Genomic DNA, 14,671 nt, shown 5'->3' on the forward strand with positions numbered 1-14,671 from the left:
CGTTGTGACTGCTTGCCCACACAACAAAGACCTCTTTTCTCCACTAAACAAAAATATGGGTGGATGGTCCAGTTTTATCTCAAATAATCATTGCGAAGATCAAACAAGACCCTTTATAGACTATAGCACTTTACAAAGGTAGCAGACATCTTTCCAAGGTAGCACGGAACTGTGAGACAGTTAATTAAAATAAATTCTTGATTACTTGCGATACAAGAGTGTAGAAACAGCATTTGGCAACTGGACTCCATAGACACAGTCTCAAATTGCACTCTAACCAGTAATTTTAACCTGAGATTTAGCTCTTTGTAGAAAATAAATAAATAAAGGTGTTTGTGTGTAAATGGCCAGTAAGATAAATTAAATTTCGTCACCTTTTCAGCCCTGCCTATACGTTGATGGAATTAGGACAGAACAAAAAGAGCAACAAAAAAAGGCAGAGACGCGCGTGTACAGCCCCTGCCAATCATACTGTGGTAAAGAAATGAGTTATGGGGGAAAGACTTGAGATTATCTCTACCTGGGAACTGCTCAGGTTCTAGACATTCCCTTTGGCAACATTCCAGAGTCTGATTCCCCAGGGCTCCCCCCAGTGGGAAGTGAAAGACGTGCGTGGCAAGGCGCGCGCGTACGTGTACACTCACGTGTACACACCCACGCGCGCGCGTACACTACAAATACATACACACGGCTTGTGTTCTCCACTCCCCCCCCCCCCCACGGTGGGCGGGTCTCTTTTTCTTTAAAGAGCAGACGGCCTTCGCGCAAACCCGAACTCTCTAAGGCCCCGGGGACCCGGGACCCGAGTTGCTCGCAGCCAATAGGCGCGAGAAAGCGGCTCGAGCGCGGATGACGCCGCGCCAATTGGAGGCCGCGGGGGGCGGGGGCAACGGAGGAGACACTATTGTTGATGAGGAGCGGCAGCGGCGGCGACTGCTGCACCACCTCGTTGCTGCCCCAGCGCCCCCAGCACCCCGAATTCCGGCTTCGTCACCCCGTCGTGGGGGCCTTCCCTCCGGCCTCGTCCTCGAGAATTCTCCCCCTGCAATACCACCACAACAAAACTCCCGTCTCGCCCAGTCACCAGGGAGGGGGGACTATGTCCCAGCGGATGAGGCGCAATGGGTCCCCCACGCCAACCGGTTCCCTCGGGAGCGGCGCGAGCGCCACCGCCGGGGGAGCCGGGAGCCGCCTGCAGCCCATGAGGGCGACGGTTCCGTTCCAGTTGAAGCAGCAGCAGCAACATGGCAGCCCCACGCGGAGCAACGGCGGCGGCGGCGGCAACAACAACGGCGGCTGCTGTGGTGGCGCCTCAGGCCCTTCAAGCGGCGGTGGGGGCCCGCGCACAGCCTCGCGCAGCACAAGCCCCACGCGCGGCGGCGGGAGCGCAGCGGCGCGCACCAGCCCCACGGTGGCCACGCAGACGGGCGCGTCCGCGACGTCCACACGGGGTACCAGCCCCACGCGCAGCGCCGCAACCGGGGCTCGCGGGAGTCCCCCCCGGCCGCACCCGCCGCCGCTGCTGGGCACCGTGTCGTCGCCTTCCTCGTCGCCCACCCACCTGTGGACCGGCGAGGTGAGCGTGGCCCCACCCCCAGCCCGTGTCCGCCACCGGAGGAGGTCCCCGGAACAGAGCCGAAGCTCTCCCGAGAGTAGGAGCCCTAGCGCTCCGGTTTGCAAAGCAGGTACGTGCCGGGGACCGCGCGGAGAAGGGTAACGGTCGGCGGGAAGGGGTCCCGGATGCTCTGGGCTTCCGCGCGGGGATTGCGGCGCTGCCGCGGAGCCGGGACAGCGGGGGCGGGGCGGGGCGGGGAGGTGGGCGGGATTTGCGGTCGAGTGGTGCGGCCCCGCCTCCCTCGGGCTCCGCCCCTCCGCTCGCAGGGGTGCGCCGCCGGCCTCTCGTCGCCGTTGGCTCCGGCGGATCGCTAGCAGTGTAGGTGCAGCCGCTTACCTTGTGCTTGGCTGGATGTATGTTAATTATAAACCTGGAGTTCTGTCAGTCTTGTCCGCCCTCTTGTTACTGCTTAGTCTCCCTTTCCTTTTCTTTCCCGCACACTGAGGGTGGGTTACTAGTGGCGTATCATTTTGTTTTACTGACATGGTTAACGTTAGCGTAGCAGATGTTTGCTGCTTCGTATTTCTTTTTGATAAAACGGTTTCAGGTCTGGAGGACTGAATTCATTAGCGTGGCAGATTTGCAGCAAAGAACTGAGGTGAGAGTGGGAACATTTTAGCATTTCCTAAGACTCGATAAAAATGGGTAGCAAGAAGTGAGAAGGAAGTTAAGCAACATTCCTTTGGAAGGTTTGTGGGCTTCGTTTGAGAGCCTGGTAATATTTTCGAGATACTTATGTTGTTGTGTTCAGGATTTAAAACGATTTATCCGAATTTATTTTTAAAAAAGCAAATTCCAGGGTTTGTCTCCTCGTGTTATTATTTTGGGGAAAAATGTTTTTTGTTTTTATTTGTTTCTTTATGTGCCTTGAAGCTTTCTTGGGAAAAGTTCAGAATGGAACTGTTGGGTTCCAGTAGAGTTATTCATAAAGATTATCTCAGAAGAGAAATTCAAACTAGGAAGTTGAAAGGGATAAAAGTTATCATCTAGTTGCCTTGTTATCAGAATCTGGTTAAAAAGAGAAATTGGTCGTTTTTAGTTTATGTTTAGTTAATGTTAGTTTATTGTAGAACATAACATATATACATAAAAGTGATAAATTTCCAAGTGCAATTTAACACGTGCTTAGAGAGCAAATTTCAAAGAATATTGTAGGTTACAATTCCACAGTTTTAGTTATTTTCTTATTATAAGATACATATTTAGTTGTGTTTTAATATTGTCAACACACATCTTGTGTATTTCTGTCTTGGAAATTCCTGTTAGAATCTTCCAGGTAGAATGGTTGGGAATTTCTAGAAACTTAGTACAGTACATCCTAACCAAATAAGTTGGACAAAGTTGTTTCAGGAGTTTTAGAAATGGAGGGAATAATCTGAGTCTTACTATTTAAGAAAGATTTTAGACAACAGATCCTTTTTTTGCAGAGAATTGTCCCGGAAAATGATCACTAGTGTTTTCTCATTAGAACAAGAGATTCTGTTTTAAATTTTTTCAGAATGCAAAATAGGTTTTTTAATTTGTTAAAAGCCCTAGAACTGCTCCCCATAATGCTAGCTAGCTTTTGCTTATTGACCTCCTACTACATGGCAGGTGATTTTCAAAATGATCTCATTTTATCTTACAATAGCCTTTAGAGGTGAAGTAACAAGTGGCAGAGTTGGAATTTGAATTCTATTCTGTGGTACTCTAAAGACCAACTCTTTTACATTATATTAAGGGGGTAGTTTCATGCTGTATAGGATAGACTCTGGGAATGTATTGTATGTGAAAATTATATATGCTTAGTTTTTTGTTTTTAATTTTTATGTGGTAACATGTACAACACAAAATTTCCCATTCCACCCTTTTCAAGTGCACAATTAACTAGTATTACTTGCATTCACAGTGTATGCTCCCATCACCATCATCCACACCAAAACTTTTCCATCACCCCAGATTCTGTACTCGTTAATCATTGAACCCATTCCCTTCCTCCCCCCACCCGATAACCTGAATCTACTTTCTATGATTTTGCATATTTTAGCTAGTTCATATAAGTGAAATCATATCTGTCCTTTTGTGTCTGGCCTATTTTACTCCACAGAAAGTCTTCAGGGTTCATCCATATTGTCACAGGTATCAGAACTTCATTCCATTTTATGGCTGAATAACATTCTGTTGTATGTATACCACATTTTGTTAATCCATCATTTGTTGATGGATACCTAGTTTAATTCTATCTTTTGGCTATTGTGAATAGTGGTGCTATGAACATTGATGAACAAATATCTGCCTGAGTCCCTACTTTCAGTTCTTTTGGGTATATACCTAGATGTGGGATTGTGGGGTTAAATGGTAATTCTGAGTTTAACTTCCTGAGGAACTGCCCGAGTGTTTTTCACAGCAGCTGCTTTGTTTTAAATTCCCAACAACAGCAAACAGGGTTCCTGTTTCTCTGCACACATGTCAACACTTGTTACTTTCTGTTTTTTTTTTTTTTTTTTTAAATAGCCACCCTAGTGGATATGAGGTTGTATCTCATTGTGGTTTTGATTTGCATTTCTCTAATGGCTAATGATGTTGAGCATCTTTTCATGTGCTTATTGACCACTTGTATATCTTCTTTAGAGACATGTCTCCTAAGTCTTTGCCTATTTTTTTAATTGGGTTGTTTTTATCTTTTTGTTGTTGAATGTATGAGTTCTTTATTCTGGGTAATAAACCCTTGTCAGATATAAAATTTCCAAATATTTTCTTTCATTCTGTAGGTTTCTGTCACTTTGTTGAAGACATTTTTTTCTACTTCTAAAATGTGTTTATTTAAATCTGTTTGTTTTCATCTTTGCCATGCACATATATTATACTACTAAGGTAATAGCTAAGAATCGTAATCTTGTATACTAAATCATAAATTTGTGTACTAAATGTTTCAGTTAACATTCAAAGTTATTTCAGAACTTGGGGTTTAGAGTTGTATAAAATGAAAACTTGAATGTGGCCAACATTTTAGATTTTCAGCAATATTTGTTGCTTACGTATATGCAAGTACTGATGTACTGCATTAATCTCACTTAATATTACTTCTTACAAAATTCATTATTTAGTATATCAATGTCACTTCAAAATCCTATGTTGTTGTCCTACATAATTTCAGTAGTAATGCTTATGCAAAATTCTTGACTTTTTGATGGCATTGCATACTAAAGGGTCCATATAAAGTATTTTATTTCCACTGCGAATGTTCTGATGTGAAATCCAGCTAAAGATTTTCGTAAAATTGCCCTTAGGATAATTTCCTAAGTGAAAGAATATTAATGATAAGCAGTGAGTGATCACTGAAGACATACCTTCATTCATGACACCAGTAAGAGTTTCATACAGTGTGTATTCTCACTTGCTCTACAAATGTTGGTGTATCAATAAATGATCTTATATAATTTATCATGAGTAACATCTCCAGCATGAATTATCTGGCACTACATTAGGGGAGTAATGACTTTTGATCCCAAAAGTTGCTGGTTATGTTGAAGAACATTTTATCTATTTTTTTCTTTTCTTGCTCATGCTTTTGCTATAAAGTCTAGGATTCCAATGCCTAATAAAAGATCCTGAAGATATTTCCCTATGTTTTCTTCTAGGAGTATTACAGTTTTAGTTCTTATGTTTAGGTCTTTGATCTATTTGAGTTAATTTTTGTATCTGGTATGAGGTAGAGGTCCACTTTTATTCTTTTGCATGTGGATATTCAGTTTTCCCAGTACCATTTGAAGAGATTATTTTCCCATTAAGTGGACTTGGCACCCTTGTCAAAATGCAGTTGGCCATAGATGCAAGGTTTTGGTATGTTGTGTTTTCATTTTCCTCAAGATATTTCCTAATTTCTGTTGTGATTTCTTCTTTGACCCCTTGCTTGTTTAAGAGTGTATTGTTTAATTCTTACATATTTATGAATTTCCCAGTTCTCATTCTATTATTGGTTTCTGTCATTATTTTATTGTGGTCAGAGGAGATACACTGTATGATTTCAATATTTTTGAATTTATTGAGACTTGTTTTGTGACCTAACGTATGGTCTATCCTGTAGAATGATCCATGTGCACTAGTGAAGAATGTGTATTCTGCTGCTGTTGGGTGAGGTGTTCTATATATGTTTGTTAATTCTAGTTGCTTTAGAGTATTGTTCAAGTCTTGTATTCCTTACTGGTCTTCTGTCTATATGTTCTATCAATTATTGAAGTGGTATATTGATGTCTCCTACTATTAATGTAGACCATTTCTCCCTTAAAATCTGTAATTTTTGCTTCAGGTATTTTGGTGTTTGATAATCTGATTATTAAGTGTCTTGGCATAGGCTTATTCAGATCTACTCTGTTTGGGGTATGCTGTGCTTCTTGGATCTGTAATTTTATGTCTTTCATAAAAGATGGGAAATTTTCATTGATTATTTCCCCTATTATTGCTTCTGCCCCCTTTCCCTTTTCTTCTCCTTCTGGGACTCCAGTGACACGTAAATTCTTGCTTTTCGTTTTGTCTTCAAGTTCCTGGAGACGTTGCTCATATTTTTCCATTCTTTTCGCTATCTGTTCTTATGTGTGTAGGTTTTCAGGTGTCTTGTTCTCCAGTTCCTGAGTGTTTTCTTCTGCCTCTTGAGATCTGCTGTTGTATGTTTCCATTGTGTCTTTCATCTCTTGTGTTGTGCCTTTCATTTCCATAGATTCCGCCAGTTGGTTTTTTGAACTTTCAATTTCTACCTTATATACGTCCTGTCTTTTCATTATACGGTTCAGCTCTTTTGCCATATCTTCCCTAAACTTTCTGAATTGACTTATTATTAGTTGTTTCAATTCCTGCACCACAGCTGAAGTGCAAGTTTGTTCCCCTGACTGGACCATAACCTCATTTTTCTTGGTGTAGGTCGTAGTTTTCTGTTGTCTAGGCATGATTTCCTTGGTTACCCAGTGAGGCCTCCCCAGACCAGAATGGGCTCAGGTCTCAGAAGGAAGAAATATTCAGTATCTGGTTTCCCTGAGGGTGTGTCTTAGAAAATTGGTACACCCTGTGATGCCTCTGGTCACTGTGCTTTTCTGCCCAGCAGGTGGCTCTTGTTAGCCTATAATTCTTGACTGGTGTAAGGAGGTGTGATTCTTTTCCCCAAGTTCTTAATGGAAGGCAGGTAGTAGAGCTGGGCCCCACCCCTTTCCTCTTGGAGAAGATACACCCCCTAGGGAGAGGTCATTAGCATTTCAGTGGTCTCTCTCTGCCTGTGCTGTCTCCACTGTGGTCTGGATCACAGAACTGGGAACTGAAAATGGCTGAGGCTTTCTCTACTGAGCTGAAAAAGGAACAGAGAGTCCCTTTTAGAGTAGTCCGAGGCGACCCTCCGACTCTCCAAGGTCAGTCGTCACCCAAAGCCTCTGTCTGCTTGTTGGGGATTCGTACCTGTAGTGAGCAGTTTACACTTGCTAATTAAAACCCCAGTTGGAGCGCAGCTGAGGTGTATTCACTTGCTGGGAGAAAGCTTCTCTCTGTCACCACAAGGCTTTGTAGCTTGGGCTGTGGGGGAGGGGTCTCCCGATTTGGATCCGCAGTTTTTACTTACAGATTATATGCTGTGATCTCAGGCATTCTTCCCAATTTAGGTTAGTGTATGATGAGTGGACGGTCACGTTTGTTCCCCCACAGTTATTCTGGATTATTTACTAGTTGTTTCTGGTTTTTTTTTTTTTTTTAGTTGTTCCAGGGGGACTACTTAGCTTCCACTCCTCTCTATGCCACCATCTTAGATCCTTCTCACTTCAGGTATTTTGGGACTCTGCCATTAGGTGCATATATATTTAGAATTGTTATGACTTCTTGTTGAATTGACCCCTTTTATCAGTATATAGTGACCTTCTTTTTCCCTTGTAACAGTTTTTTTTACTTAAAGTCTGTTTTATCTGATATTGGTATAACCATCCCAGCTGCCTTTGATTACTGTATATGTGGTATGTGTTTTTTCATCCTTTCACTTTCAACCTAATTGTGTCTTTGAATTTAAGGTGGGTCTCTTACTAACAGCATATAGTTTGGTCATACTTTTTTATTCATTTTGCCAGTCTTTGCCTTTTGACTGGAAAGTTTAGCTATTTACATTTAAAGTAACTAGTGATAATGCAGGACTTTATTCTCCCATTTTGCTATTTTGTCTTTGTCTTATATCTTTTTTGACCCCTAGTTCTTCCGTTAATGCCAGCTTTCATATTTATTTGATTTTTGTTTGCATTGTACCATTTTGAGTCCCTTTTCATTTCTTTCTGAATTTATTTTTCATATATTTTCTTTGTGGTTACCATGGGGCTAAAATTTGACATTCCTAAATTTGTAACAGTCATATTTGATTTGATACCAACTTAAAATATCATACACACACACTGTTCCTCTATCTCTCTGTCTCCCCTCCTTTTTATTGCCCTTGTTATAAAATATATCTTTATACATTGTATGTGCAAAACCATAGATGTATCATTTCATTTGCATTTTAGAAACTATAAGAAGTAAAAAGTCGAGTTACGTACCCCAAATACAATAAAATAGTCCTGGCATTTGTGATTACCCATATAGTTACCTCTACTGGTCGTTATTTCTTATGCCACTTCAATCTGCTGTCTGCTGTCCTTTCCTTTATAGTTTGAATAGCTCTCTTTAGCATTGCTTGTAGGGCATGTTCAGTGGTGACAGACTCTTTCAGCTTTGTTTATCTGGGAATATCTTAATCTTCCCCTCATTTTTCAAAGAACATCTTGCCAGATATAAAATTATTCATAGGCAGTTTTCTTTCAGCACTCTAAATATTTCATCCCACTGCCTTCTTGCTTCCATGGTTTCTGATGAGAAATCTGAGTATAATCTTATTAGTCTTCCTTGTATATAACTCATTGCTTTTCTCTTGCACTTTTCAGAACTCTCTCTTTGTCCCTGGCATTGAACAGTTTTTTATTACTGTTTGTCTTGATATGGTTCTCTTTGAATTTATCCTGTGTGGGGTTCATTGGACTTCTAAATGTGCATATTCATATCCTCCATTAAATTTGGGAAGTTTTCTCCCATTATTTCTTTGAATATGCTTTCTATCCCTTTCTCTTCTTTGTAGCAGACTAAAATAATGCGTATTTTGTTACGCTTGATGGTGACTTACAGGTCTCTTAGGCTCTGTTCTTTCTTTTAAAATTGTTTTTTATTCCTACTCTTCAGTCTGAGACATTTCAGTTGTCTTCTCTGTAAGATCACTGATACTTTGTTCTGCCAGCTCCAATCTGTTGTTGAAACCTGCTAGGGAATTTTTCATTTCAGGTGTTATGGTCTTTACCTCCAGTATTTCTGTTTGGTTCTTCAGTTGTTTTCCTCATATCCTTTAGTTCTTTCTCCATGTTTTCTTTTATCTCCTTGAGCATACTGAGGATCAGTATTATAAAGTCTCTGGTATGTCCAAAGCCTGGTCCTCTTTGTTGGTGGTTTATGGATTTTTATCTTATTCCTTTGGATGGGCCGTTTCCTGTTTCATTGTTTGTCTTGTAATCTTTTGTTGCACACTGTATATTTTAATATTTTTGAATGTTAACTCCAGGATTTGTTCCCTGAGCTGTCTGTCCCTTAAATTTGTATCCAGCTAGTGATATGCCAGAGATTTCCTTGAGTGCCAGGAGCTAACAAAGACAAACAAACCAAAGCCTTGGCTGGTGGTTTCCTTCAGAGCTTAGGTCTTTTAGCAAGATGATCAATCCAAGGCCAGTGTGAGGTGCAGGTCCTCTCCATCTTGTCTGAGCCTATGTGGAGCTGTGAAGCCTGCTTCTTTTCCTGGGCTTGTGCTTGCTAGTGGTCTTGGGAATTACCCCATTTACAGTTTACAGGAGTTTGAATGCCCCCTCTACTCCCTTTGAGATAGATTTTCATCCCCTTCTGAGTGTTCTGTAGTATGACTTAATTCAGGTAGTCCTTTTCCCGAGGCTGCTTTGTTTTAATTTTCTTGCACTGTTTTAGCTATCTGCAGGCTGCTTCTCTGCCTTCAGAGCAAATGCTAGGAGAGCAGGTCACAGAGAGGTTTCCTAGTTCAGTCTTTCAGGCTTCCACAGAATAGATTGGAGCTGACATACAGGCACCCCAGTATATACATAGGGGTTACTCTGCTGCCTCTGGGACAGGGCTAGGGGACAACATTGGGAATGATAGGCTGGCTCCACACTTGACCGGAGAGAAGTGGGAGTGGGGCCACCAAGGGTACCACGAGCTTCACCTAACATTTTTAAGGCTGCTTTTTCTTGATTTGGCACTTGCCCATTTACTGCAACCCTTTAACTGTTTTCTGGAGTTTTGAGGAAGATGACTCTGTCAATTTTTGCTAGTTGTTCAAAGATTGTGTGGTGGGGGCCATACCCTGGAGTGTCTTATGCTACCATCTTGGTCTGCTGGAAGTTCCCAGAATGTGTTCTGTTTTCATCCTAGTGAAATTTCAGGCAGAGTGGGATAAGATGCTTTTGGATTGCAAATCTTCATGGTGCACAGTAGATTATTTGCTGTTTTTGTAAGACAATCTGAAGGACAGTCATGGAAAAAGATTGTCTTGTAATTACCAGACTCTGTTTTATTTTAAAGGGAGGTTTACTGCCAGTTTGCAGCCTTGATATAATATAGTAATTTTTACTGTAGGTGGGAAGGATTTATCCCACATTCTGTAAACCTCATGCGACTCAAACTTCAGAGTCCATCTAGATCTGGTTGACAGCTTCTAGATGTGCATATCACATGAGCTGGATGAAGTAATCTTTGTTAGTGGTCAGGCATTTGGAGGTCATGAGTTGAAGGTCTTAGGATCTTTAGAGGGGCTTCCCTATTTTACTTTATCCCTACCCAGTTTTTTGTTCTTTTTGGGATTGGAGCTAATTTTTAGTTGATCTAGAACTTCCTTCTCTTGACTACTCCATGGTAATCTATGCATACTGTCCTGATGAAGATATTTTAAACTTCCCACTTTCAGTGCCTGCCATCTCCATAGCAAATGGTTTGTCATTTGGAACTGAGGTATGCTTAGAGAAGGTAACAAGGCAATAAGGTTAACCCTAAATAAGATTTTGAAGAAAGGTCAATTTTTAATGCACCTTCCTCCATTTTACCCGATTTTGTCTTGTGTGATAATATCTCAAATAAATGTTATGAAACGAAAGGTAGCATAACAGATTTTATCAGCATAGGTTTTGGGTAGACATGGTTTAACACCCATGTTGTGCCACGGAGAAGCCATGTGATATTGGGGAAGTGAATAACTTTATTTATTTGAAAATTTTTTATTGTAGTAATTGATACAGAGTGCAAAATTTACCATTTTAATTACACGCAAGTGTACTATTCGGTAGTATTAATTATATTCACAATATTGTGTTACCCTCACTGACACATTATTTCTCCTTTTTCATCACCTCAAACAGAAACCACTCACTCATGCTTTTATTCCCTCTTCTAACCTGCTCTTTGGCTCTTGGTAATCTATAAACCACCATCTGTCTCTGATGTTTGCTTCAAGTATTTAATATTTGTGAGATCATGTAATATTTGTCTGCTTATTTCACTCAGCATGAGGTCTTCAGGGTTCATCCTTGTTGCAGCATGCATCAGAACTCTGTTCTTTTTTGTGGTGAATACTATTCCATTGTATGTATATATAACATTTTGTTTATCCACTTGCCAGTTGATGTACACTTGGGTTGCTTCCACCTTGCCATGGTAGATAATGCTCATCTTTGAACACTGGTGTGCAAATATCTGTCCAAGTCCTTCTTTCAGTAAATTTAGGTATATACTAAGAAGGGGATTGCTGGGTCATATGATAATTCTACTTTCAATTTTTTAAGGAACCACAACACTGATTTCCATGATGGTTGCACCAATTTACAGTGCCACTAGCAATGTAATTGCTATTTCTTCTCTTTCTTGGCAACACTTATTATTTTCTGTTTTTCAAATTATAGTGGGTGTGAGGTGACATCGCATGGGTTTTTCATTTGTGTTTCCCTGGTGACCAGTGCTGTTGAGCAGCTTTTCTTGTGCTTATTGGCCATTTGTGTACCTTCTATAGTGAAATGTCTATTCAAGTCTTTTGCCCATTCTTTAATTGGATTTTTGTCTTTTTGTTGTTGAGTTGTAGGAGTTCTTTATATATTCCAGGTATTAAATGCTTATCAGATATATGGCTCATATTGTTTTCTCCCATTCTGTAGGTTGTCTTTTTCACTTTCTTGATATTGTCTTTATTGTACAATAGTTTTAAATTTTGACAAAGTCCATCTTATCTTTTTTTTTCTTTTGTAATTCATGCTTTTGGTGTCATGTCTAAGAAATCCTAACCAAATCTAAGGTTATGAAGGTTATCCTCTGTGTTTTCTACTAGTTTTATGATTTTAGCTCTTATGTTTAGATTCTTGGCCCATTTAGAGTGAGTTTTTGTATAAGGCATAAGGTAGGGGCCAAACCTTATTCTTTTGAATTTGGAAATCCAGTTTTCCCAGCACCATTTGTTGAAGAGACCTCTTTTTCCAAAACTAATATGCTTGGCACCCTTGTCAAAAATTAGTTGGGCATAGATGTGGGTTTATTTCTGAACTTCCAATTCTTTTCATTTGTCTGTGTGTTTCTCTTTATACCAGTACTACACAGAGTGTTGTTCATCTGTATCAGAATCACTTAGGGTATTTGTTAAAAATGCAGGTTCTCAAGCCTTCCTCTAAACCTTGAAGGTTACTCTCTGCAAGGTGACCTGCACTCTAAATTTGTAAACAGTCATAGAAGCCTCCAAGGAAAATAGTTTGAAAACTCTTGCACTAGAGAAATGGGCATTAGTATAGTATTTATAAAAGTTATTTCTGCATTGTGGCAGATATGTAGATACCAAACTGCGTTCTTGCTAATTTTTCTCTTTGGATGAATTATGTTGTGTATGACTTCCTTGTTTATGGAGGTGGGAGAGTGGCAGGAGGAACAACAGGAAATGGATAGGTAGAACCAGGAAGTACTAGGGTATCAGAATTTGATATTTGTGGCATATTTGACTTCTGCTTTCTAGTACCTTGTGAAGTGCACAGCTCTGTGAATTCAGTGTTTCAGACATTTGAAGGATTGCTGTTAACTTCACACCTTCAAGGGAATTCTTTTGGTTTGTGAGATGTGTATTTTTTTTGTTTTTAATTCAGTTTTATTGAGATATATTCACATCCATTCAGTCATCTACGGTGTACAATCAACTGTTCACAGTACCATCATATAGTTATGCATTCATCATCCCAATCTATTTTTGAACATTTTTCTTACACCAGAAAGAATCAGTATAAAAAATAAAAGTAAAAAGATATTGCCCTATATTTTCTTCTAAGAGTCTTATCGTCTTAGTGCTTATGTTTAGGTCTTTGATCCATTTTGAGTTAATTTTTATATAAGGTGTGAGATAGGAGTCCTCTTTCATTCTTTTGGAAATGGATATCCAGTTCTCCAAACACCATTTATTGAAGAGGCTGCTCTGGATTGTTGCTTTGGATTGACTGCCTTATCAAAGATAAATTGTCAGCAGATGCGAGAGTCTATTTCTGAACACTCAATTCCATGCCATTGGTCGGTATCTCTGTCCTTATGCCAATACTGTGCTGCTTTGAGCACTGTAGCTTTGTAATATGCTTCAAAGTCAGGTAGTGTGAGACATCCCACTTCGTTCCTCTTTCTCAAGATATTTTTGGCTATTTGGAGCACCTTCCCCTTCCAAATAAATTTGGTTATTGGTTTTTCTATTTATGCAAAGTAAATTATTGGGATTTTAATTGGTATTGCATTGAATGTATAAATCCATTTAGGTAGAGTTGACATTTTATATTTAGTTTTCCAATCCATGAACATGGTATGTTCTTCCATTTTTTTTTTTTAGCTCCTGTTCTATTTCTTTTAGCAGTTTCTTGTAGTTTTCTTTGTATAGGTCTTTTGTGGCCTTCGTTAAGTTTATTCGTAAATACTTGATTCTTTTAGTTGCTATTGTAAATGTAATTTTTTTCTTGATTTCCTCCTCTTGTTGCACATTGCTTGTGTATAAGAACACTACAAATTTTTGTGTGTTGATCTTGTAGCCTGCCACTTTGCTGTATTTATTGATTAGCTGTTATAGCTTTGCTGTAGATTTTTGTGGATTTTCTACATATAGAATTATGTGATCTGCAAACAGTGAAAGTTTTACTTCTTCCTCTCTAATTTGAATGCTATTTATTTCTTATTCTTGCCTAATTGCTCTAGCTAGAACTTCCAGCACAATGTTGAATAACAATGGTGACAGTGTTCCTGTCTTGTTCTTGATCTTAGAGGGAAAGCTTTCAATCTCCCCTCATTGAGTACAATGTTAGCTGTGGGTTTTCATATATTGCCTTTATCATATTGAGGAAGTTCCCTTCTATTCCTATCCTTTGAAGTGTTTTCATCAAGAAAGGATGTTGAATTTTGTCAAATTCCTTTTCTCCATCAATTGAGATGATCATGTAATTTTTTTGCTTTGATTGATTGATGTGATGTATTTCATTAATGGATTTTCTTGTGTTGAAACAACCTTGCATGCCTGGAATAAACCCCACTTGGTCATGGTGTAGAATTCTTTTAATATGCTGCTGGATTCCATTTGTGAGTATTTTGTTGAGGATTTTTGCATCTATATTCATTAAAGAGATGGGTCTGGAATTTTCGTTTTTTGTAGTATCTTTGTCTGATTTTGGTATTAGGGTGATGTTGGCTTCATAGAATGAGTTGGGTAGCTTTCCCTCCTCTTCAGTTTTTTTGAAGAGTTTGACAGGATTGATATTCTTTCTTGAATGTTTGGTAGAATTCACACGTGAACCATCTGGTCCTGGGCTTTTCTTTTTTTGGGAGCTTTTTGATGACTGACTCAGTCTCTTTGTTTGTGTTTGGTTTGTTGAGGTCATCTATTTCTTCTCCGGTCATTGTTGGTTGGTTATGCTTTTCTAGGAAGTTGTCCATTTCATGTAAATTGTCCAATTTATTAGCATATAGTTGCTCATAGTA

General features: G+C 39.8%; 1 protein-coding gene across 3 annotated transcripts in view; it reads left to right on the top strand.

Annotated features, from left to right (window-relative positions):
• The first annotated feature begins 897 nt into the window (after positions 1 to 897).
• FAM117B (family with sequence similarity 117 member B) overlaps positions 898 to 14,671 on the top strand; it is a 226,081-nt gene continuing 212,307 nt past the window's right edge. For all 3 annotated transcript variants that reach the window (XM_037850254.1, XM_037850255.1, XM_037850253.1), the window contains exon 1: positions 898 to 1,685. In XM_037850254.1, coding sequence (XP_037706182.1) covers positions 911 to 1,685 — 775 coding nt within the window. In that variant the 5' untranslated portion in view covers positions 898 to 910. The remainder of the gene's footprint in view (positions 1,686 to 14,671) is intronic.

This window comes from Choloepus didactylus, chromosome 9 (assembly GCF_015220235.1).
Source record: "Choloepus didactylus isolate mChoDid1 chromosome 9, mChoDid1.pri, whole genome shotgun sequence".
Classification (NCBI taxonomy): domain Eukaryota; kingdom Metazoa; phylum Chordata; class Mammalia; order Pilosa; family Megalonychidae; genus Choloepus; species Choloepus didactylus.